Source organism: Penicillium argentinense (assembly GCF_028826775.1).
Source record: "Penicillium argentinense strain IBT 30761 chromosome Unknown utg000005l_segment0_segment0, whole genome shotgun sequence".
NCBI lineage: Eukaryota > Fungi > Ascomycota > Eurotiomycetes > Eurotiales > Aspergillaceae > Penicillium > Penicillium argentinense.
In genome coordinates this window covers 1,972,224-1,997,144 of record NW_026622664.1, presented here as the reverse complement: position 1 = coordinate 1,997,144, position 24,921 = coordinate 1,972,224, and the positions used below count along the sequence as shown (strand labels likewise).

General features: G+C 48.4%; 8 protein-coding genes across 8 annotated transcripts; 6 read left to right on the top strand and 2 right to left on the bottom strand.

Moving 5' to 3' along the window:
* Nucleotides 1-604: 604 nt before the first annotated feature.
* On the top strand, nucleotides 605-1,405 carry N7532_005535 (MBL fold metallo-hydrolase; the record flags this gene model as incomplete). Its single annotated transcript, XM_056618029.1, has 1 exon — nucleotides 605-1,405. The coding sequence occupies one exon, from the start codon at nucleotides 605-607 to the stop codon at nucleotides 1,403-1,405; it is 801 nt and encodes a 266-aa protein (XP_056474188.1).
* A 2,244-nt stretch (nucleotides 1,406-3,649) lies between these two features.
* N7532_005534 (fungal specific transcription factor domain-containing protein) lies at nucleotides 3,650-6,900 on the top strand (the record flags this gene model as incomplete). Its single annotated transcript, XM_056618028.1, is given in 6 exon segments — nucleotides 3,650-3,721; nucleotides 3,741-3,910; nucleotides 4,097-4,847; nucleotides 4,913-5,164; nucleotides 5,285-6,202; nucleotides 6,745-6,900. 6 exon segments carry the CDS (start codon nucleotides 3,650-3,652, stop codon nucleotides 6,898-6,900), a joined length of 2,319 nt encoding a protein of 772 aa, XP_056474187.1.
* Nucleotides 6,901-8,585: 1,685 nt separating this feature from the next.
* On the bottom strand, nucleotides 8,586-9,356 carry N7532_005533 (uncharacterized protein; the record flags this gene model as incomplete). The annotated part of the gene is made up of 1 exon (XM_056618027.1): nucleotides 8,586-9,356. The coding sequence occupies one exon, from the start codon at nucleotides 9,354-9,356 to the stop codon at nucleotides 8,586-8,588; it is 771 nt and encodes a 256-aa protein (XP_056474186.1).
* Nucleotides 9,357-10,261: 905 nt separating this feature from the next.
* N7532_005532 (carbon-nitrogen hydrolase) lies at nucleotides 10,262-11,248 on the top strand (the record flags this gene model as incomplete). Its single annotated transcript, XM_056618026.1, is given in 3 exon segments — nucleotides 10,262-10,417; nucleotides 10,492-11,202; nucleotides 11,213-11,248. 3 exon segments carry the CDS (start codon nucleotides 10,262-10,264, stop codon nucleotides 11,246-11,248), a joined length of 903 nt encoding a protein of 300 aa, XP_056474185.1.
* Nucleotides 11,249-13,492: 2,244 nt separating this feature from the next.
* On the top strand, nucleotides 13,493-16,124 carry N7532_005531 (DUF3435 domain-containing protein; the record flags this gene model as incomplete). The annotated part of the gene is made up of 6 exons (XM_056618025.1): nucleotides 13,493-13,666; nucleotides 13,741-13,925; nucleotides 13,983-14,106; nucleotides 14,306-14,628; nucleotides 14,699-15,072; nucleotides 15,133-16,124. The coding sequence occupies 6 exons, from the start codon at nucleotides 13,493-13,495 to the stop codon at nucleotides 16,122-16,124; spliced, it is 2,172 nt and encodes a 723-aa protein (XP_056474184.1).
* Nucleotides 16,125-18,099: 1,975 nt separating this feature from the next.
* On the top strand, nucleotides 18,100-18,381 carry N7532_005530 (uncharacterized protein; the record flags this gene model as incomplete). The annotated part of the gene is made up of 1 exon (XM_056618024.1): nucleotides 18,100-18,381. The coding sequence occupies one exon, from the start codon at nucleotides 18,100-18,102 to the stop codon at nucleotides 18,379-18,381; it is 282 nt and encodes a 93-aa protein (XP_056474183.1).
* A 1,709-nt stretch (nucleotides 18,382-20,090) lies between these two features.
* On the top strand, nucleotides 20,091-21,244 carry N7532_005529 (uncharacterized protein; the record flags this gene model as incomplete). The annotated part of the gene is made up of 2 exons (XM_056618023.1): nucleotides 20,091-20,247; nucleotides 20,301-21,244. The coding sequence occupies 2 exons, from the start codon at nucleotides 20,091-20,093 to the stop codon at nucleotides 21,242-21,244; spliced, it is 1,101 nt and encodes a 366-aa protein (XP_056474182.1).
* A 330-nt stretch (nucleotides 21,245-21,574) lies between these two features.
* N7532_005528 (uncharacterized protein) lies at nucleotides 21,575-24,599 on the bottom strand (the record flags this gene model as incomplete). The annotated part of the gene is made up of 2 exons (XM_056618022.1): nucleotides 21,575-22,826; nucleotides 23,257-24,599. 2 exons carry the CDS (start codon nucleotides 24,597-24,599, stop codon nucleotides 21,575-21,577), a joined length of 2,595 nt encoding a protein of 864 aa, XP_056474181.1.
* Nucleotides 24,600-24,921: the final 322 nt, after the last annotated feature.

Sequence of the window (24,921 nt, the reverse complement as noted above, 5' to 3'; positions counted from 1 at the left end):
GTTCATATCAGACATGCTCTTTCTTGCTGACGCTCAGACGTAGTTCGGGTCGGGGCGTCGTACTTGTCTAGGGAAAAACATTGCCATCCTCGAGATCAAGAAGCTGATTCCTGTCCTGATTCTGAGATACGATGTAAGTGCTTTGCTTCGATTAATCGAGTCGTGTGCTCTTCCTGACATGTTCCGTGCCAGATACAAATTGTCGACCCGCACAAATTCAAAACAGAGAATGCTTGGTTCTTCAAGCAGTGGGGGCTACAGGCGCTGTTACGCAGGCGGCCGGCAATGGAGACAGGTTCCAGTAGCAAGGATGAGCTCATTATGCCCCCTGTTTTGAACGTTCCTCATTCTTCATCGACCGTCGATGTGCGAGTGATTGACCCGTAAGGCCCCTACACCCTTAGCCAAGGTATTAGAGCTAACAGATTGCAGAGGAACCACCCTTGATTTACAGCCTGATCTATTCTGGCAGCCCCCACTCCCAGGGCTCACAAAAGTGACAGCGCCAACGTACTGCTTTTTGATCTCATCCGGTAATCGTCACGTACTGTTCGACTTGGGAGTCCGGCAGGACTGGGAAAGCCTTCCACCCTCCGTTGTGTCCATGGTCAAAAAGCAGACGACTATCCTGAACCCGCGCAACATCTCGGACATTCTGGACTCAGACACGTCATCCCTGGGCGTCCGCAGTGCAGACATCGAAGCCATCATCTTGTCGCATGCCCATTTCGATCATGTCGGCGACCCGTCGACGTTTCCACCGTCCACCAACCTTGTCGTCGGGCCTGGCATCCGGGACTCCCATTGGCCCGGATACCCAATCAACCCAGCCGCGATCAATCTCGACTCGGACATCCAAGGCCGCCACGTGCGGGAAATCACCTTCGACAAGACAGAAATGGGAGCTGTCACTATCGGCTCGTTCGACGCCCTGGACTATTTCGGGGATGGGTCCTTCTATCTTCTAAATTGCCCAGGCCATTCCGTTGGCCATATATGCGCCCTCGCTCGCGTTACCGTCTCTCCGGACTCGTTCGTGTTTATGGGTGGAGATTCTTGCCACCATCCTGGTGTGCTTCGGCCTACAAAGTATCTCCCTTGCCCATCTCAGTCTTGCCACAGTCGACTTTCTGATCGCTCGTGCGAATCCAAATCCGAATCCGTCTTCACACTGTCGCCTGTGCTGACTTCCGACTACGATACGGCTTTGAAGACAGTAGACAACATTAAAGAGCTCGATGCTTCCGATGATGTATTTGTGATTCTTGCCCATGATAGTACCTTGAGAGGAAACGTCGACTTTTATCCTTCGACCATCAACGATTGGAAGGCAAAAGGGTACGACATGAACACAAGATGGCTGTTTTGCAAGGAACTCGAAAACGCTCAGGAGAGCAGCAAGTAGCAATATATTTAAAAAAAGGAAATTCTATGACTTGCCTTTTTTGCTCTGCTGGATACGGTACATTTTCCATCCGTGTATATAGCGGGTTTGTATGCAAGCCGCAACCGGAGTGATATTTCCAGGATTTACCCTAATGACGGATTCATTAGCACTCCCAGGGGCCGAGGCGCAATGAGTGTTATCTGGTAGATACGTTCCATTCCAGTTGCCCCACCCTGGGTGGCAGTTCACTGCCAGATGCCTGCATTGCGAAGTGGTAATCGGTGAAGTATGTGACACTAAGAGGTGATAGCAGTATAACCCAGCAGGTGAAAACGTGGGCCAGAGTAATTTTGCATTCAATTTATACTTACACCTAACTGTTTTAGTAGCCGCGTAGCTTTCCACTTCTAGATTTGGCTCATGAGGTCTTGGATTCTCAAAACTCGCAAGGAGAAGTTGATTTTTGCAGCGGATCGTCAAGAGAGATGCTTGGGTGTAGCTATTTGACTAAAGTTTAGTTGAATGTAAGAAATGAATGGAACTCTGGGAGAATGACAGCAGAGACATTGCCCTTCAAGAAGAGCATAGCTTCTTCTCGTGGCTGTGTAAGCCATGGACATTACCCTTCGTATCCTCAGGGACCGCAAAAAGGGCATGATTTGGCTATGCCAGGATACTTATATTGCCTCAATGGCTTCGAAGTATCATCTCACCGACGGAAGGAAGTTCGATACGCCACCAGTGAGTATCGCAGAGCTGAAACCCTATGATGGAGTGGCTTCACCAGGACACAAGCACGAATTCTCACAGAAGGTAGGATCTGCCCAATATGCCACAACCACCACCAGGGTGGATGCGGCTAAGGCAACATCGTATTTGGCTCAATTCCTTGCGAATCCTTCGTTAGACCACATCCATGCAATTAACCAGGTTATTGGTTATCTCTATCACACGCGTACCAGAGCCATCTGCTTTAGGGCGCCCACTGAGGAAGAAATGAGCCAAGTCCTGCGATTTTTCAGCGATGCGTCATACGGAGACAACCCGGACCGCAAAAGCTCAGCCGGATTCATCTGTATGATATTTGGAGGGATAATTGACTGGAAGGCCACGAAGCAGAAGACAGTCACCACCAGCACCACTGAGGCCGAGCTTTTGGCTATGTCAGAGGCTGCCAAATCTCTCATGATGTGGCTTCGTCTCTTCAAACCAATTCAATTCGACCCTGGCCACCCTATCACCCTTAAGTGTGACAAATCTCAAGCAATTGGCCTACTCACCAAGGAATCTCCTCAACTGAAGACGAAGCTGCGGCATGTGGATATCCACCACTATTGGCTACGCCAAGAGGTTCAAGCTGGCCGGCTGCTAGTTGAATGGACTAAAACGGCAGATATGGTGGCGGATGGATTAACCAAGATGCTACCCCGCTTGAAGCATATGGAATTCGTGAGGATGTTAGGCATGAAGGAAATTGATCATCTCATCGGAGAGAGGTCCAGCCATGGTCCAATGGATCTTAGCTGAGGGGTTGTGTCGAGTATTGTGGGGTCGGTAGAAAACCACTAGAGCAAGATTGACTTAGTGTTTGTCGTGATTTCTTTGTTTTATCAAGGGATTTATGACACCCGGAGAGTTCCGAGGGCTCAACCCCTCTTCCCCAGAGAGGGGCAGGCAAGGACACCTCAACATCCCCTCGCCAGTGTTTTTATCTCTTCTTTTCTTCAATCATCTCTATTATCTCAATTCAGATTGGTTCCCCTTGGATCTTTAGCCCCATCTATGTGTACAAGGCGATACTGTAATTGCATAACTTCACAGGTGAAAAATAGAGAGAAAGGGAGAATTCTAAATACTACTACGCGTAGCGCGCGTGCTGGCGGGGTGTATACTAGTAGGAATAGGTAGGCGGTGTAGAAGAGCGGTCAGTGGTGGAAGTACTAGGGTTTAAATATTAACGAAACGCCCTCGGACTAGCGCATTGTCGGTGGTATCATCCTGTAGGCTACTCCGATTCACTTTATCGAACATAAAACGGACAACCAATCACCTCACATTCAGAGCCTGAACCCTGTCACTGTGCCCAATTGTCACAGGCTTAAACCGGCGACCAGTTTCTCAACATTCTGTTCAGTATTATACACTTTCCGTCTATTTTATGGCTATATTCCGGTCATTCCGACCTTGAAGCGCTCGTCCATATTTTCATCTCACCAAACTGTTTCCAACCATTCCCCCTCCTGAGAGAGTCCTAATGGCCCGATGGAACCACGCGGCTTCAAGAGAGCAGGACCTTCGACCACCACAGATTCAAGCAAGCGACGAGCGCCATATGTAATTCATGCCTGTGCAGCCTGCCGGCGACGGAAAGGCAGATGTGACGGCCAGCAACCATGCGGGTACTGCGGTAACCGGAGCCAGCTCTGCACCTACGAGCAAGACACTAGGATTTTTCGATATCCAGGGCGGCAGACAACATCGCAAGAGAAGGATATCGGTCGGGCGCAAGACCAAGCGCATTTGGTATCACAATCTACAGCGCAAAGGTAAGTCCTTCACAACACTACTATCTTGCCAAGCTATCTACCTGCTGCCATCCCCGATAGCCCCGTTTCCTTAAGTGATGATATTCCCTACACCTATCAAGCTTATTCCGCATGCCCTGGTCGGAATCACTCGTTTTGCTAACAGCTTCCAACGACCATGTAGTCCCGGGCCTTCTCTTACCGGGCAAGTTGCAAGTCTCCGTGTCCAGCTAAACAATGTCAAGCCCATGGCAAAAGCCATCAATGAACCGAATAGCAGCACTGGCTACGCATCTACAAATGCCCTGCTTTCAGTTGAGAATCGTTGCTCCGATGGTGAATCGATGGGCGTACCAAACAGGCAAGATCAGGCAGGTCGAGACGGATCTAAATCAAACAGGACCAACCAAGTATTCTACGGACCAACAAGCGCGGACTACAGCATGAATCTGGTGCGGATGAAATTGCGAGAGCGAAGTATCCTCACACCCTTACACCGCCGCCCGATGCTGTCAAGTTTTGAAGAAGGCACCACCTCGTCAACCAGCCATTGGCAACCAACACGGCATAGTGACAGACACCAGTTATTGCAGTTCCGGGCCTGCCTGACGTTGCAAGACGCCAAAGACGCCTTATCCACGTACCACGAGGTTGTGGGAGCTTTGCATCCATTCGTCGAATCTGAACGCATGGAAAAGCAGTTGGACGTCTGGTACTCTTACGATTCGAGCCACTTTACCGGCGGACACAACCAGCCGGATGATGATGATCTTATAATCTTGGTTCTGATGCTAGCAATAGCAGCACAGGCCCAAGTGGATACGACCCAGGCAAAACTGGCGGTAGTTATGCATTCTAGCGTTCAGCACGCGGCCAATGCAACGGCCACGTCCGGCACAGCAAGCATGAAAAAAGCCATCATCGTCTTACTACTGGTAAGCTGTTGACTGTTTCTTCCATTTGTGCTGTAGGATTACGCCCGACTGACGGTTTTCCCGAGGGTTACTATTACTTTTGCTACGATCTGCCACGACTTGCGTTAAGGATGTGTGGCACAGCTGGGCGTATATTGTTGGAGCTCGGATTTCACAACGGCGATGTTCTAGATGAAGTTCTTCATTCCGACGGCGAGCGCAAGGCTGTCTGCGTAATGATGGCCTCCATCATTATACTTGATCGCCAATGGAGCGCAATGACTGGCCTGCCGGCAAACTTCCCAAATGCCACATTCAATCCGACACCTACCTACCTGGTGAGTAATAGTCTCTGTCAATACCTGCGAAAGGTGAAATCATGGTTGATTCGTAGATGACGTTTACCCATGTGTATTGGTTGAGAAGGAACAGAGAGTAGCTAACGTAGTTACCGCCAGATTGACGCACCTTACACGAACGCAATGTACAAGCTCGTCTTGATCAGCGACAGGTTCAACGAGCCTATAATGCTTGCAGCCAGAGGTAACAGCCATATCGACGATGACGCCATTGAGCTCCTGGTCTTCCAAATCCAACGGTGGGAGCAAAGCTTCGTCGGGGACGAGATCCTCCGCGACAGAGAATCTTCAATTTCAAATCCGGCGGCCGTCCCTCCTCCTTGGGCGCTGCTAGTGGTTTTCCGAGCTGCGTCCCTACGAAGTCTCCTACTCCGGCCATATTTCTTCCCAACATCCCATATCCAGGGAAGCAGAAAACATATACTCCCAGCCCTAGCGCTGGCTTCTCATGTCATGGATGCTCTCACTACGTTAGATCTCACCACAACTATCTACCGCAACCAACGGCCGTACTACCAATACATATTGGCATCCATTTGCGCCCTCATGTTCCTTGTCACAGCCTATGTTGAAGAGCATCGACAAGCTCTCTCTCAGTATCTGCCGCCTGACTATGATGATCAAATTCTTTATTGCTTCCGGCTAGCGAAAGGGTTAACTGAAAAATATGCAGGTGTATCCAAGGCAGCGCATACTCTGTGGAGGAGAATTCGAGAACTCTGTAATGCAATGGAGAGCTACGGCTCACAGAGCAGCGCCGAAACGGGGGGCCCGTTGGCAACCGCCCCTGCCAACACTGGGTCCACGACTGTACACCCTCCTTTGACCTCCCAGCAATCACAGTCTCCAGCTTGTCCACAGGCTCAAGAACAGCCCCAGACAGTCATGCAAGACTTTCCTTTCCGGTTTGATCCTTGGTATTTCGGCGGCAGCTTAGATATGGATTTCACAGTCGATGGTGACAACGGCGTTTTGCAAAGCTCACAAGCTTGCGGACTGGCGGGATGGCCATATAATGTGCAGAGTTATCTCTTTCAGTGAACGCTTTAGATATCGGACGGACAATCAGGATGGAACGGTGATAATAGATCTATCGCTAGTCGTAAGCATTGTAAATAAGAAGACTACTATTCTCCTAAAATAGTGTGACAGTTGTAACATTTTCCAAGAAGAAACTCTTAGTTCTAACTGAATTATGGGACTTTAATTCAAGCGTCAGAAGGAATCGTAGCCTATAAGCAAACATATACGTACCTTCCAAACAGCTTACCGACTAGTTATCTTCCTTAACCGACGTCGATTAGTCTACGTGTTAGGTATTGCGAAATCATGGTTTTGCTATAGCCGTGGTCGAGCCGAAAGAACTTCCTAACCAGTTTCGAACGGCCTGTCCCATCCCGAAGCTACTCTCGGAAGGCCTAGGTAGGTGCCCGATTGTATAAATACGTCCCCATTTCCTCTCTAGCAGACCTCCAGAATGTAGTAATCTAACTGATGCCCATGGCAAACGCTCGTGATAACCATGATGCTGTCCCAATACTCGTTTGTCATCGACCAAGTCAAGATTTTTGACGGCTATGGAGTTCATCTATACGGGGTACGTCTCTGCTCGCAACGGGATTGTGGTCGAAGTCGCTCGTGGTCAGCCAGATGGACCATATGAACAGGTCATCCCAATAATTTCTCGCCCGCAACACACCCTTGTACGGGACTGATTGACGCGCACATCCACGCTCTTGGGGGCAACATCGAGAGCATTGAGCAATCTTTTGCGATTCGGTGTCACAATCATTTGCCACATGCATAACGAATTGAAGGATATCATTCAACTGAAGAAAGTTCGTCCATCGTCCTCCAGCGCTGAACAAGGCAGCTTGAAGAAGGCTCACATTTCTGGCAGTTGACAAGTTCCTCTCCAAATAAAGCGAAATACCCTGGCTACAAGTACGCTGGTCTTGGTGTCGCAATCGAAGGACGGTTTAACGCGTGTCTTCCTGGATAAACCCCCGAATGATGAACTCACAACCCTCATGCTGTCAAGGAACATTCACTGCAACCCGACGCTGAGCCTATGCGCTTCACAGACTGCTGAGCGGCAGAAATGGCAAAAGCAATTCAGAGAAGACCCTTTCACTCAAAGGATGCTGATGCAGAAATCTCCAGACCGGCCACACGGGCTAGCCAGGGCACAGCGATCCAAGGCTACTGGCCAGAACGTATATGAGACCACCATAAAATATGCCAGGAAAGTGTCCCTATTATTGCCGGGAGCAACTCAGCAGGGTCTGGATTCGGTGTCCCCTTCGGCCTTGGTATGCACATCGAGATGCACCTGTTTGCTCATGAGATTGGAATGTTATCTGAAGATGTGTCAAGTTTTAAACTTCCAACACGGCACGTCAATTTTTTTGGATTTCTGATCGTGAGGAAATCGCAGTCGGGAAGAAGGCAGACTTGGTTCTTGTCAAGGGAGACATTGTCTCGGTGCTGTCCGATGCGCGACATCTTTATTTGCCAGTTGAGGGAGTGTGGAGAGGGGGTGTCCCAGCAACTGTGTATGAGCAAGGTTTAACCGAGCTTAGATATGGAGCCTTTGCGGCCTAGCTGCCGTCAGGCACTCTAGAATCACCTACGTCTATATCTTAGAGGCAGATACGTGGCTATGGCAGAATTTTACTATTGAAAATCGCCGTTCTGAAGGAAAAGATAGATTCCTGGCTATGAAATCTCAAAATCATGATGTTGTATACCAGAAATGCTAGCAGCCCTAATGGAGTAACCCAAAACAAGATATACTAGATATTAGGGCCGTTCGCGGGTTACTACGTGCCAAAGGGCCGAGACGGAGTCCCGGAGGGTCCGTGAGAGGCTGGGAGTATGTCAGAACGGCGGGGCTGGCCCCCGAGAGCGCGAGAAGCAGCGATTAATCTCCATTACTACCCATATCCATCGTCAGATCTCTTAGGTACGCTGGCAGTCCCTCCCGTACATCATTGACTCTCCCAACACGACAATCGCCTATCTAATGTGTGGCTTATGTATCCCGCCCCGCGACACTCTTTAGGAATAAAGAAAAGTTGTAATGTACGCATCTCGTCATCCCCATTGTTCGGCCCCAATTGGAAGCTACGAAGGTACGTCTTACTTCAATTTCGTCCGGGACTAGTTTACATGAATCTAACCAGGCAATAGTAACATTGGGAATTAACTAGGTCGGGGAAAATCGTCGAACGAGCTAAAAACCCCTCCTAACTATTCCTAAGTTGTGACCAGACACGTAAACCAACAGTTGCCCATATTCGGGGCAGCAGGGTGGCTTTGAAGCCGAGATACCCAGCAGTCCTCGAAAGAACCTGGTGGCAGAAGTGTCCTGTTGTAGTCGATGCTTTGAGGCAAGCCTCTAAATGTCTTGAACGACAGGAAGCGTGGGATACATCGGGTGTGACTGGGGTACCCCACCTGCAAGACGTGACCTGGGGAGCCAGATCGCTAGGAACAGACTAGTCCTATCCACGCTCTTCTGGGCCTTTATGGAGCTGGGGAAGATGGAATCCAAGGAGACCTGGGAGACAGCGCGAGCAAAAGAGTTGTGTCCAACTGCTTCAGGGTCGGCTCCTTCAACCTTGCTGAAAGCGAGCTGTATACCGATCTGCTTTTCTCCGGGGGAATGCAGGAGCCAGATCGCGACTGCTCCCTGATCCTCGGCCTTCCTCTTAAGCTCTGGGTAGATGCGTTGCAGTTCTTTCTCAACATTGGCCCCATCGTAGGTCCAGCGTTGGTATCTGCCAACAGCGTGAGTGTCGACTGGCGCGAAGTTGGTCGCTCCAATGACTTCCCAGACGAAGCGCTTTGTAGACCTGAACAAAGACTGACTCCAAAACTTGACGTTGTTCACCTCAAAGACGTTGGTAGTCCAATCCCAGTACTCAGCTGCCTGTTGAGTCGTGTCGAACAAGTACGCCCCGCCGCTTCGCAGTTGACCGTTCACCGGGTCGTAGAGGTTTGGCAGATACTTCAGGTACATACCGGGGCGGGTGTCCATTATCTTGCGTTGAACATCCTGTTGGTTTACAATGTCTTGGAGAGGTGGAAGCCCGTTGATGACGATTTCCGAAGTAAAAGCCGCTTGGGCCGGGATGTCCCCAACGAGGTATCCTTTGATGCCAGTCATATTCTGTGTGCGTTCCCTAAGACCTCGTTAGGTAGATAAGACGGTACCCTAGGCATGATAACTCACTTTTTCGGGGGCAATGTATAGAAGATTGCGATAGTTTGTGAGACGTAGGTAATTGCCTTGTCAGCATATTTAACTAAGTAGCAACCCTATCGGCGCTAGACACTAACTCAACATTAGTGATTACAAGCCTTTACCATACGATGGTTTGAAATCCACCGAGGTTAAAAAAGGTTCGAAAAAGGTTCGAAATGTTGGTGTTGAGGAGGGTTTCGCTCTCGTTGGAAATGTAAAGAATCTCCACTTTCCGTCACACCAGCCTTTAGAAATTAAATCTGCCAATCCACGGCTCCGCTCCGCACACTTGGCATCATCCGGCAACTTGTGAATTCCCAGAATAGAGATGCGTTTCGGCCTGCGGGCTATATGATGAGTCCGCTCTGCAGACCTGCCACCGGTGTTAACCTTGTCCTTACCTGGTGGGTGAGCGGTGTCCTAACTTGTGGCCGGAATGACGTAGTCCTTCGGAAGTCTCGTCATAAATTAGGCCCACCTTCCGGACTTACGGTTGGCCCTTCACAGACACATGGCCCTCGTGACCCATTGGTTGACTCATTGCTACTCTACGTATTCCGGTGATGGGGTCTTTCTCCATATTCCGCAGACCACAACATTCCAACGTCAACCCACGTATGCGTAAACTCCGACCCAGTACCCAGTCTATTGGAATATCGGCATATTATAGACGCCGAGCTCCGAATAGCTTGTTCCAGTACCACGATCATTAACTTTTCATAGGCAGAACGTAGCTTATAAAGGAGCTATTTGAAGGAGAGTGAGAGGACGATGAGCCGTTCAGATTTAGTCACTGGTCCAACCCACCTACATCGGAAATATCACCAATGGGGGCAAAATACCAAATTGCTGCGGTTCACGCCGCTCCTATTTACATGGACAAAGAGGCGACAACAGAAAAGATCATACATTTGATCGAAAAAGCAGCCCAGGATTCCATCGACTTCTTGGCTTTTTCAGAGGCATTCTTGCCCGGATACCCGGTAGGCGCTCATATTTCCACGCTTCACAGCTACGTGCGCTTGAGTCTCATGACTAATAGAATTACGGCGGGTAGTATTTTGTCCATATATTCGCACCAGTCCAACTCTTCCAGGCTGTCGCCGCCTATGGGAACGAAAGCGTTACAGCGGATGGACCCGAAATCAATCGCATTAGAACAGCCTGCGAGAACCACCAAGTGGCTATTAGTCTTGGCTTCTCAGAGCGTATTTCGGGTGGTACTGCTCTTTTCAATTCTCAGATATTTATCGACAGCAGAGGGTCAGTATTAGGAGTGCATCGGAAGCTGCAACCAACTCTCGGTGAACGCATTGTGTGGGCTCAGGGTGGTGGGAAGAGTTTAAGAGCATTCTCGTCGCATGACGGCTATATAATTGGCGGGCTCTTGTGCTCAGAGAACTCTATGAATGGAGCGCGGCAAGCTTTGCTGGAGGACGGAGAACAGATACATGTTGGAGCTTGGCCGGCACTCTCAGCCATTGCCGCACATGCAGAAATCGTGGATCTCCAAACCGAAGCAGTGACAAAGGGGCACGCTGTGGGCGGCCAAGTATTTACTATCGCTGTCTCCGATTTTGTCGATGACCGGTGCTTGGACTGGATTACAGATAACTTGGGGCATCCTGACCAGTTAATTCCAGGAGGTGGAGGCGGCTGGTCTGCCATTGTCCACCCCAACGCCACCTATCTTGCTGGTCCTCATACGGGACCGACCGAATTGTTCGTTCAGTGTGAAATCGATTTGTCACATATCTCGATTTGCAAAGTTCTGACAGATGCGGTTGGCCATTACAAAAGACCTGAAGTCCTGAGGATTAGTGTGAATAGGGCGCCACTTTGGCCTGACGAGCATGGTTCAGCTGATATGTAGTGTCAGAGCATGGAGCAGTAACCTACCGCTAGCAACTGATTGGTCACAGAAGAGACCACCTTTCCTTGGTTTTTGTATGTAATTCTTTGTCAATTTGCAACTCTGGCGTTGTGACCGCCGAGTATCGGCATATTCCGAGGGTAATTTCAACATGCCCTCGACCGCATGCTTTCTATTCAATCAACCATTTCATCCTGAATTGGTTCCGCTTGACCTCATTCGTCCGTAATACATACTAGTCTATACGGCTTGAGCTTGTTCAGACATGTAGCTTTCCTTTTCTTTTCTTTTGGCTTTTTGCTCTTTTAGATTCCGAAGTAATGTTGTACAATGACCTCATGGCCAAAAAAAGATTCCATGCACAACTGCTACACTTTACGGGCATCTCTTGATCGAATGAGCTAGTAGAATAGATTCTTCAGCGTGTAATAGCTGGCGATTTGGACATGTTGATCTGGTTGGTCAAGCACCTAAACAACCTGTAAGCCACCCTTTATGGTTAAATTCTTCTTTAATTGCTAGCCGGCAATGTGATCATGTAGACTTGAGGTGCTGTTTCTCGTCCACTGCGCATATCATATATACTAGGCTTTTTCAGGAGCTATTTGCACCATACAATCAATCGACACTGTACTTTGGATAACCAAATATAATTCGAACCTCATGGACTCGGAGGGCTATATGACATTTGGTTCAGTATATATTTAAACAACAAAGCTTCTGTTGTCGTACGACGATTCTACGATTTCTGGTCTTTGAACGCCGTTGGCTTGATCTAGTACTTGTTCGATTGTGTAGTGGGATAGGCATTCGGAGCGAGATATTTATCTTTGAAAGTCCTTCTGGTGATATTGCTAATAAAGACATTAAACCGGGCTTTGTAAAACTTATTAGGTAAAGGGTATATAATAGTTAAAGCGGGGAAGCTCAAGGCAGCCTGGTCGGCACAGGCAGGTCGAGGCATGAGAAGAGCAACAGATAGAGGCGTAGGCGCAACTAAACAAAATGTCGAATACCAAGGTTGAATACATGGATTTACCGGGTAATATTCCCAAAACGGTCATGTGGCCGATGGTACGAAGCATACCAACAAAAGTGCATATTAGAGTGAGCCATCCATGTCCGCACCCGTGGATAGATTGTCATCATTTTAGTTAGTTGGAGAGTTCAATACCACTTGAGGTTATCCATACATTGTTGTACCGACAGGTTTCCATCACAAACACCATCAGCGAATCTACCCCGATAGTGTCCAGTCTGAATCATGGGGCTTGCCTTCTTCGTGGTAGCAAGTAGTGCCGCTACCGTATCGAACGAATCAGAAGAACGTTATGACTGATGGCAGGAAATAAAATGAGGCAAATCAAAATGAATGACTTTGTACAAACACGGCCTGGCTCCTAGCATTGTGTATTCTCCGTTGGTTGCTTCCCTTTGCGTTCTCCGCCGTCCACTCTTCTATAGAAATCCTTCGGCAAACTAGAGAAACAAACCCACAAAACGAAAATAGCCAAGTCCGATATATGCCACTAGATCCCCCGCTACAATAAGTACTATTCCTATATGTATATTTCTGTTTGGGCCGGAGCTGCCGGAAATGGCGTCGTTTGACGCCGAAAATAGCGTCACCGGCCCTGGAGCTTCATGCCACGGCCTTCAAAGCGACTTGCCCACGCACACGCTAATGCGCCTGTAGCCCACCCAACAGTGCGCCCCCGACTGCTAGCGTCAGTTTCTCGGCCATGAATCGTTTGTAGCGACCCACCCAATTATCACCCAATTATCACCAGTTATCACCCGCTTCTCACCCCGCGCTCCCTTGGCACTCACGTAGCGCTCACCCGCACGCACCCTCGGCTCACCTCCCACTTCCTGCCGATTCCTGTAACCCCGATGTCTTTCAATATGTAGCGTCAGTTGGAGATAGAAATAAAATTATTTCCTCGGATCTAGTAAGAGAGATTATTCTTTATCTATATAAATTGTACCTCTGACCCCCTAGAATGATCATGCTTTTTCTAGATCCATCCCATTCCCTCTTAAATATACTCGCATCTATACTAAACTGCCGCGTTTGACCTCTAAAGCTGGATTCCTCGAATCGCTAGATCTCCCTACGTTAAAGGTCTGTCCGATCTGTTCCACCAACACGACGAGATGGCGAGGCATCGGAGTCGATCTTGCGATGGAGGCCCTCACTCCGAATCATTTCGCACAGAGTCCGACGGCAGTGACGCTGAATCAGAACCCGACATGTCAACCCCGGAACCTCCTTCGGTGTCATGCCGTAGACGCCATTTTCTATTTTCCCTCGCCCATAAACGTGGGCGTAGCCGAGGGTCATCAAACAGCCCCAGCGGTATATCTGATGATGACAGAAGAAGTCGGGCTCGCCACACAAGGCGAAAAAAGAAAACTAGGCTAGGAATACAGCTTGACGACATAATAACGGTCCAAGAACGGCAGAGCAATGACAGAATTTCAAGTGATACCGCGGGAGGGGAATCTACAACAGATCCAGATATCGAGACGGACGACACTTCATCCGATAGCGACAGTGATGGCTATGCAGAAGGTACGAAGACCCAGATTGCGTTTATGAAGAATCGTTGGGAAAGGTAAGCGGGACGAACACGTGAATATCCTCCATTAGCCATTAACTAACTAGTGCCTAGATTCTGTCGGAAACAGCACCAAAAACAGGATACATCTTCCGACTTGAGATGGAAAGACCCTCAACACGCCCTTCGGGCGGCTGGAAAGAGAGAATTCACGAAGTTTCTCTACTGGGGACTTCAAGTAAAGCGGGGTCGGGACAGGCGACGTGCAAAAGGCATTAAAAAAGCCAGTACTCTTGATACGTACTGGAAGATGTTTCTCCGCTATTACGAGAAAACCAACTAGGTCCCAATGCCCCATGATCTGGGACGAAGAATGAGAAAGGTTGGAATACAATTTTCTAATGGTGGACATATTACTGACGGAATGATTTCTGAAGAGCATTCGGAAAATAGTGAAAGCGAAAGGGTTGATCACCGATGAAAAAGAGAAGCCGCCGCTATATATTGAGGATGTCATTATCCTACAGGAGACGGTTCTCCGCACGATGGAAAAGCGGTTCCATATTGGACTTCAACGAATGCAACAATGCCTTTACAATCTTATGGCATGCTTTACGGTGAATCGAATCAGTGCAATGAGAAAGCTCCAATACAAGCACCTGCAGTGCTCGATCCAACGAGATCCAAAAGGGGGGCCGCCCCGCATTCTACTCGAAATTACCTACAAGTTTGCTAAAACGCATCTCGGCGTGACACAAGGGTATGGGTTGATGAACGCTTTCTATACGACAAATCGCTTCCCATATGGACAGACCACTGACGACGAGCAGCAACACTTTCATCATCCCCGAGATCATCCATGATCCGTCACTTATGTTGAGCCCGCATGAGTTTTTACTTGGTATCCTTTTCGATGACGACGCTTTCCGTGCCCCCGCAATAAAATCCCGGGATGACCTAAGGAAACTTTGGCTAGAAGATGGCCGGCAGCAGCTACCACTACCACTGAAAGCGGAGAAGGCAAATCATTATGTATTCTGTAAGGTTATAGCGACACGCGGCGTCATTCAAATTGTTCGAGATCAACCAATCTCGTCTGCTGCTCTAGGAAAGCAGTATCAAACCACAGGGGAAATTGCTGGCTTCCCGAATCTTTGCACACACTGCAACCGTTACGGTGGTGGGACAATCCTCAATCAGAGTAGTAAGTCAACCGGCTCTCAACTATTGTGAGAAGGCGAGAAAGAGGACTAAGAAGGGAAAGGACTTGTGAGCGATGCCCAACAAAACTTAATCATAAAACACGCCAGTATTCGAACGTTTTTGAACCATTATCTCCCGCGTCGCATCGGTACAGACATGCAGGCATTGATGAGGGGTCTCGAACCTGACTCGGCGATGATGAGAGCGGTAACCCGGATGGGGAGATGGGTTGACACTCGACGGCCTCGCGAGCTTACTGAAGCCCAGAAAGCCGGTGTTGAAGCAATGCCGGAGCTACAAGAGGCGATCCACAAACGTGATGGGCTCGCTCGAAAACTGAAACAATCCGGCAAACAGAGTCGCAGAGAAGTGGATCGACATGAACAACTCAAAAGGAATGTAATCAACACACGCAGTCGGCTTCTTTACGATCTTCGCAAGCGTGTTAGGGAAGAATTTGATAGCAGCCAAGCAGTTAAGGATATTCAGCGACAGCTTGCTGCGGGAACGGCAGTTCATGATGACGAAACCAGGGAGCGTCTGGTAGCTGAGGAAAACATGCTGCCAGAGCAGATATTTCTTTTAGAAAAGCTGATGACATGGCCGACCTCGTTGTCTTTGGAGCGGGAGTGGAAACGGCGCAATGAGGCAGTTGAAGCTGTTCGCATGTACTGCCGCGTGCGAGAAGGTGGGCCTCGAAGAGGACGAAGACCGAAGAACCCCACTTGCCGTGATAGTCTTTCACCACACAGCGCCCCTACACCAGCTTCTACACAGATCCCTATGTCATATTTGCCACGCGAAGCTGCTTTACGAAGAGCAGAAGAGCACATTCAGGCCGCCGCTAAACCACTAGGATGCTTCCAATGTTTTGGAAACCTAGAAGAATCGGAGGACCGTCGGATGAAACAATATTCTCGGCATAAACATCTCCTTCGTCATTTTAGGACTACACATCTGGATGACCGTCACTGCAAGTACTGCAAAATGTCAGTGGAGCATGAAGATGGTTTGAGGAGGCATGCTCATGAGAAGCATAGATTAAAGACTTAGGCCTTTTTGCTACAGTACGTTGTGAAACTGGTGCAACCGCTCCACTGTCCTATTGATTTTTTGCTCTTTAGACTAAGACCCACTAGACTATATTTAGAGACCTTCCGGGAGTTATGTACCTATTCCTTCCTATGTAGGTTACATAATAATTTCTGGCATGTTTTCACTTATAAATTCCATACATCAGACACCTCCATGCCCTCTCCCGAAGCCGGTTTTCTCGGGAGGCACCATTTCACAATCTATCACGAGCGGTCCAACCAAGCACGGCTTCAAACCCCGCTCCTATTTTTTCCCTTTTTAGCTAATTTATGGGGTAAGACCGAAGTTCTGCATAGTAATTTCAGGAGCAGCAGCGGCTATTGAGTAGAAGTAATGAGGGGAAGAGAGAAGTTTTTCTCCGTGGGAGACTACTGATAGTCTTGTTTCGAGGAACATCACCGATGGAAAGTGATATATGAAGTAGACGAGCTTGAAAAAATATATGCATCGCAGCATGACAAGCTAAACCTAATATAGTTTTCCCGTATTTAAAACTTGTTCCATGTTTTCATGGTAATAACAATAAAAGTAAAAGCCTGTATACTCCTGTTCTGTTACAGATCCAAAATTAACCATTTTTCCATATCCAAAAATGAACGGAAGCCGCACCCCCCTCTTCTCCTTCCTAGCCAAAAAATTGGCCCAACCACTATGGCGTCGTTCGTCCACACTCCTCCCAATCCAGCAGCTGTAGACACTTAAATCGCTTACGGGGAGCGAGAAACTTCGCCTATTGGCAACGTAAGACGATTGTTCACATGATATACGGCAAGAGTAGACTCACTACATCGCACAGAAATGGCAAAGATGGCCCAGTATATGGAGTAAGACCGAAGAGATAGCACAGGAAAAATCTTGAGTAGCGAAACGTAAAAAGCACTTTTCATAATATCAGACAGCAGCAAAACAACCCCTCGTACAGATTCCTGCTCCTACCACGATGGTGCGCAAGAAATTCAGGGCCCGCTACATTTTCCATATGCAGCAGCACAGCATGTACCCGCTTCCTTAGCGTGACATTTCGTGGCTCCAGCCTGATTGCAGCACTGGCGACAGGGGCTGTTGTAGCTACAGTCCGAGTTACAATGATCGTAGGTATCGAGGCACTCTTGAGGTGTATGCACGCCGCCGTAATAGCAGTCTAGGTATTCTGCGTAGCATGCATTATAACAAGAACCACTGCAACGACCGTAGCAGTCTTGCACAGGCTCAACGATGTTACATGGTATAGGCTTGCCTCCTTGTTGAGCGGATGTAAAAGCGAGGATAAATGCAGAAGATAGAATAAGCGGAGATAATATATGCATATTGAATGGCGTGCCGTGTCCCCTTATCGATTCGCTTCTGTCCTTTAGTAGGTCAGATAGCCGGAGGTCTCTGTAGGGGTACGAAATTTTAGAAGTCTGCCGTCGGGTTATAGAGTGCTCCTGAAATAGATGCTTGTAGGGCTTTAGTATACGGGGTTTGGTTTCTGAATACTTCGCTTTAGCCCGCAGAACGGGAAGCGGTTAAATAACCACCGATCACTATAGAGGGTGGCAAATAGCCGTGCCGGTCTGAAGCTATGTATATTGGCTAGAGCGTTCGGTCTGAAGTATCGCACCCCTGGTCTGATGACCAGAACGTCAAATTTGCAGATTATTACTATGTATATACAAAAACGGTATTTAACGCTAAATCCATATTAGGTTAGGATATAATGTGATTGGGGTTTGAAAGAGTATTGGCTTGTTTCCGAATATGGAAGGCAATAACGGTCAGCACTGTAGAGTCGCTACCGAGCCGGAAGAAGGGGTCATTGATACCGATACTTGCCGGGTCGAGGTTGAAGATCTGAGCCCATAGTTGCTGCAGCGTGCGCTCGATCTCTGTGGACAGCATGCGCTTTACCCCTTGAGCCTTACTGCAGAGATCCGCTACTGCTGGCACGAACATGAGCCTCCGATTTCAAGCAACCGCTTGCGGTCAATCTTGTCTTCACAGCAGGGATCATGTAGCTCGAGAGGCGCTCAGCAACCTTGTCTTCCACGTCGGCCGGAATACTCAAGATGCGGATGTCGCTATCATGGGTGCCGTCCTCGCTGTGGCTATTGGAACTGTTGGAGATATGGCCGCTAGATTCCTTATGGCTGGATACCTCATGGCTGGATCTCTCGTCGCGACAGATGATGGGCTATCGGTAGCAGTGCCCTCGCTCCGTCGCCGCCGGGATTGATGACTTCTGGAGGTAAATGTTCGGCCTTGGCCGCCTCTATTCTTTTCAATTCTTTCTCGAACTATCCTCGGCAAATCTCCACACCTTTCGTAGTTGGTCTCCTGACCTACCTTATTGTAGCAACGCTTTGGGACGATACTCGTAACTAGAGTTCGCTGTCGTATAATGATTGTACGGCATATGCTCTGTCTCGAATAACTTACGTGCAAACATAATTTTCAAACCCATGGAATTAATGCGAGCAGTCTTTTCAATGGAGATCCATATACTGACAGTATTAAGGAACGTCGTACTTTCTCTTAAGCGTTCATTTTATCATTGAGCCTCTTTGCAGCCGCTTGCTGTGCCTTGTCGAGAGCTTTTCTTTTTGCTTTCGCTTCATCCTTGAGTTTCTTTATGGCCTCCTGCTGTGCTTTCTCGAGGGCTTTTCTTTTTGCTTTCTCTTCATTCTTGAGCTTTGTTTCAACCATCTTCTCTGCCTTGTTGGATTTTCTTTTTGCTTTCGCTTCATCCTTTAGTTTCCTTGCAGCCTTCTTCTGTGCCTTGTTGACAGCTTTTCTTTTTTCTTTCGCTTCGTCCTTGAGTTTCTTCATGGCCTCCTGATATGCCTTGTCGAGTCTGGATCATCGGAGGCGTGGTGCTTCGTCGCCGGCCGACACGAGTCAAGGGAGCTCTGACATTTCCGAAAAGGCGAAGATTATTACGAATATTGATTATCGAGCGCTCGCTACACTTAGCACCTTCGGCCATCTGTGATATAGTTAGGGATCCGCTATGGATCATGTCACGAATCAATTCCAGCTTGGATGGAGAGAGCCGAGGCGCCATTTTGGGAGGGAGGGTGGAAGGGGGCAAAGAGCGTCGTTGACACACCGTAGGGAAAGCGCGTCCTCCATGCTCACCCTGCTCACCCCTCTGCTCAGTGGGCAGATGAAATGCCCTGAAACGAAGGAACGGAGTGGAAGGGTTTACAAACCCTGGGTGCCTGAGGCTGCCAGGTGGCTGAGTTTTTGTGTGATGGGAGATGGTCCATCTTCGTGTGAACACTTTGCTCTCATTGGTCTGGTATTTGGAATTGCACGTGCCTTTGTCGCAGGCTTCATTCTGGTTGTTGCCGTTCTACTAGCTACCTCTTCTGTTCCTTGTTGTGCGTGGTATCACAGCTCTTAGTTCGCTCTACCTAGTCTCCCGTTCATTTTCTTGACTTGTGTTTCCCCCGCCTGGCATATGCCCTGAAACGAAGGAACGGAGTGGAAGGGTTTACAAACCCGGGTGCCTGAGGCGGACTTAAAGTGGAGTTGACGCCGAGGAGACATCTGCTAAATTTCGCGCCAAGGCTCACGCTTATTAGCTTTGTACTTGGGAATGCACGTGAATCAAGTTCCACGTGATTATTTTTCTAGATCCTGGAGTGAGAAATGAGTGAAACTTTTGTCAACGGCGCAAACCGCCCCACAAATCTATGTTGCCAATTTCCTCCTCTCTCGGCTTTGATTGGCCGCCTTGAAGGCCAAAAAATGTACATACTTGCTGGTGTTTCTGCAATCTAACGCACGACAATCACGCTTTGTTGTCTACCAAGTTAGATACCCCTCCTGCCACGTCATCCTGTCTGTTCAGATAAATTGTCTCCGTCTCTCTCCCCAACATCCGAATCTCTTAATGCTCCACTTTGTCGCCTTGAACAACCGCAGGTTTCCAGAGCAGTTATGGCGGAAGGAGGAATAACAAACATGACTGGGGAAATACCAGAAGTCGATTCCGACCTCAATGAAGACTATAAAATAGTCAAGGGATTCTTCAGTGCAAGATCGCAAGTCTTTCAGGACCTTATGGCTGTTCAACAACGGGTACTGTTAATGGACCGTTTATCTGATTCCCGTATAATTACTGATATATAACGAATAATTAGGTTAAAGAGAGCCCTGAAGCAGATCAATACTTCAAAGGTCAAAAGGAGCGCGCCACTTCTCCTAATACGAAGCAAAAGAGATACTTTTATAAAATGATGACGAGAGTTGGGGATGAGATGCAAAATAAAGAGAAAATCATCCCGACTAGTTCAAAGACAATCAACCTAGAAGCTCTCGATATCTGCATGGCCCCTGGGGGATATTCCGCAACAGTGCTGAAATATAACCGACTGGCCAGAATTAGTGGGCTAAGCTTACCGAAATCCGAAGGTGGACATGACGTTTTACTTCCAAAGTGGCAAGTGAATAGGCGCATTAACATTGAGTTTATGGATATCACCATGCTTGCTGCTGAGATTGGATTTCCTCACCTGGTCTCCCAAGAATATACAGATGCATCTAAATTCTCGGATTATATACCTTATGAGAGCCAGGCCTTCGATATTGTTTTTTGCGATGGACAGGTTCTCCATACTCATACGAGAGTAGGGGGTTCCAGGCACGAACCCGCTAGACTCACTGCCGCCCAACTCACAATCGCATTACGCAGAATCAAACGCGGTGGGACTTTGATTGTGCTCTTGCATCAGGTGTATAGCCCCCCTATGATCCGACTTCTTGAATCGTTCAGTCAATTTTCCAAGATCTCTCTTTTCAAACCAACTGTCAGTCACGCTCATCGCAGCTCGTTTTATCTCGTGGCAAAGGATGTGGATTCTGGACATGAGAGGGCGAGCGATCTACTTCGCCAATTGCGAAATTCATGGAGAACATCCACGGTTCAGAGTTTCAATGTGAACCTACCTGATGACTCGACTGGAAGGTATGATGCTTTCAAGACAATCGAAGAGGTCATGCAGTTATTTGGAGACAAATTGATTGTTCTTGCCGAACCTGTATGGAATATTCAAAAGCAGGCCATGGAAAAGAAATTCTTGGCAAGTGGGTAATACACAAATCTCACTCTAAATTCCACAATATGTCAATACCCATCGTCTCCCACGTAGTTTTGTTTCAGGGCCATGGCGTGCGGCAGCGCGCGTCCCCAGTTATTTTTCGTGAAAGTCTTGGGGGATGCTGGGGGTATTGGTAACTGCACGTGACTTAGGGTCCTTTTTGGTTCCTGGGAAGGTGCTGGTAGTACGCACTCCATCAAAAAACTGCGGGCGTTGATCAGTGCTAGCACTGAGCACCAAATCGTTATCGAACCTCATAAAGGCAAACCTTCCGCTTTTGATGAAGAAGGAAAATCGGTAGATTTGAAGTGACATAAATGCTATTTATACGCTAGATAGGGGATTGTGTTCTGAGAGTGCGAGGAATATGACACGACCTGATGAACAACCGATTGCCACCATTGCTGCAGATATACGAAATGAAGAAGGGTTGGACGGCCGATATTCTGGAGGCAACCACAAAAGGTTTGATCCATTAAAGGTTATCCAGGAAGAGCAGTCACTTAAGCCAAACCCGTATATTCCTGGCAGGGTCAAACGACTGGCGCTGGGCGCAACAGGCTCAGTGGACCCTAAATTTAAGGTGCCAATTATTGTGTGGAGATGGTTGGGCGTGCTTTTATCGAATTGGAGGTTGTAGGAGTAAAAATCAAGGGTGAACACGCACTGGCCGGTGGCTGGATCCCAGATCCTGACGGTCATATCAGTAGACGCTGATGCGAGTCGGCTTCCATCTGGCGACCAGGCAATCGACGCGACCCAGCTACTATGCCCCTTGAGGGTAGACACGCACTGGCTGGTGGCTAGATCCCAGATCCTAACAGTCTTATCTTCCGAAGCTGATGCAAGTCGGCTCCCATCTGGCGACCAGGCAATCGACTTGACCGAGCTACTATGCCCCTCAAGGGTAGACGCACACTGGCCGGTGGCCGGATCCCAGGTCCTAACAGTCTTATCTTCCGACGCTGATGCGAGTCGGCTTCCATCTGGCGACCAGGCAATCGACGCGACCCAGCTACTATGCCCCTTGAGGGTAGACACGCACTGGCTGGTGGCTAGACCCCAGATCCTAACAGTCTTATCTTCCGAAGCTGATGCAAGTCGGCTCCCATCTGGCGACCAGGCAATCGACTTGACCGAGCTACTATGCCCCTCAAGGGTAGACGCACACTGGCCGGTGGCCGGATCCCAGGTCCTAACAGTCTTATCTTCCGACGCTGATGCGAGTCGGCTTCCATCTGGCGACCAGGCAATCGACGCGACCCAGCTACTATGCCCCTTGAGGGTAGACACGCACTGGCTGGTGGCTAGACCCCAGATCCTAACAGTCTTATCTTCCGAAGCTGATGCAAGTCGGCTCCCATCTGGCGACCAGGCAATCGACGTGACCGAGCTATTATGCCCCTCAAGGGTGGACGCACACTGGCCGGTGGCTGGATCCCAGATCCTAACAGTCTTATCTTTCGAAGCTGATGCGAGTCGGCTTCCATCTGACGACCAGGTGATCAAGTCGACCCAATGACTATGCCCCTCGAGGGTTTGAAGACATAAACTCCAGCTTTCATCTACTACTGGACTGTTCAAAATCCAATCTGGTTTCTCTTTCTGATAACATGTCCTCGTCGCACTTTGAGTTGGGCTAAAGGTAAGTCCTGAACTGTATACTTGAAGGGGGCTGCTTTCGATTGCATGTCTGTAGTATCGAATGAATCGGGACGCGTCTTGAACTCGGTGTAATAGACCCTGTGATACTCCTTTTTTCTATGAAGTGCCTGATTAAAATCGAGATATTTTCCGAATTTAAACAATCACTCACATGGAGTAAGTCCTCCAGCTTCAGTATAGCGGTTATTCCTTCTTGAACGCATCCCAAAATGCCGAGGCTTTCGAGCCAGTGAAGATATTTCTGTCGCAGAAACCGATCCACGCAGCCTCCATCATCAAGCCTGTAATACTTGTCTTCACCACACCAACCTTTTAAAAGGTGGTCAACCCAATACACACACGCGTATTTTATAGCTGCCAGAGAACGTGGGTGTGTGGATTCCTCGGCATCGAGGATATTATGCCGAAGTGTCTTGAACATAGTTTGTAGACATCGCGAGAAAATTGCAACATGTTCGGCTTGTTGGTCCTCCGGAAAAACCTCGCTTCGCGCCCTTTCGAGCAGGAATTCCTTTGCAGACTGGTGAACGAAAACAATAACGTCCTCACGGCAAGTGAGGAACGAGCCACAAATTGCGATAACCTCCAGTAAAGCTTCATCGTCATCGGAGAGATCATCAGGTATTTCAACTAGGGCGGTCAGTTCGTCAAGAGTGATAGGCCGATACGCAATTGACATAACAGCCAGTATTCGCTTGCAGACCTCAGCATCCTCAGACGTTCGAACCTGATTAATCATTCGACCGTATAAAGCATCCAGTCCAGGAGGGAACTCCTTAAGTTTTTTAAGGACATGTCTCCGCGATGTCCTGTTGAGATCTTGACAAACTAGGGCGACCCAGAGAAAAGTGCCTTGTGAGTGTGACGATAAGTGACGATAAACAGCATCACGGATTTCATCTTTATACTTTTTGACTTCTGCTAATTGGTGAACCTTATGCTGAATGAACTGTTGCACAGCGTTAGATACGGATATCTCATTTAGCTCTAACGAGATAGGCGCAGTCTGAGTTGCAGCATCCAGACGCTCTTCGATACCAGGCCAGTTGCGGCTCGAGACAATCCACTTCACGCGCGGGTGGGTAGATGATTCCTGGACGACCAAGTCCAGAAGGAGAGGGAGGTCCGTTGTGCATTCGTCTAGCGCATCGATCACCAAATAAGTATTCTGTAGGGTCGCATCTTTCAAAATATCGTTGAAGATCTTAGAGAGCGCATTCCATGCATTTATATCCTCAAACAAGGTCTTTCCAGCTTGATCATACCGGCTCCGTACATGGGAGAGAAGCGATGCCTGCTTCACGACCAGTGAATATATCAAGCCACGAAGCACGGCTGTTGCATTATTAATTCGTACGTCCGTAGCTTGGCAAAAAAAGAAGCAGATATTTGAATTAGACCCGATTGATTGGGTCAATTCGTTGATGATCCCGCACAGTAGCATTGTCTTGCCTTTGCCGGGATCGCCCTTAATCCAGAGGAGACGGCTGCTCTGCTTTGCTTGCCACTGTTTAAACTGCTCGTTGTCTAAAATCCAGCGATACGAGTCTTGGAGTAACCCTCCGTTGGTTCGTTCGATGCGGCCCTTGTCATCCTCAGGACTCGTTATTCGCAGATCCCGCAGGCACGCTTGATTCAATGGCGCTTCCGGTTGTACTGAGGCAATCAAACTAATTAGCCGCATTCTGTGAGATTCGTGATTTCTCCCACCTACAGAACTGAGCATTGATATGGCCATGGTTCTGTCCGATTTGAAGCCCCGAGTTATGGCCGTCATATGAGATATTAGTTGCCATAATAATCCTTGAATCAGGTCGATGCTTGGTGGTACCAAAGTTGGTGTTGCTAACTTGGAAGTTTACCCCGCAATCAGGTGACCAATTAAGTTGACCAGGGGAGACAATTTTCTTGATTTCATACTCCTGATATATCCACAGAGATTAATGCTACGTTGGTTCCTTATCTATTATCATAATGAGTAGTTACCACACAGTGCCAGTTTTCGA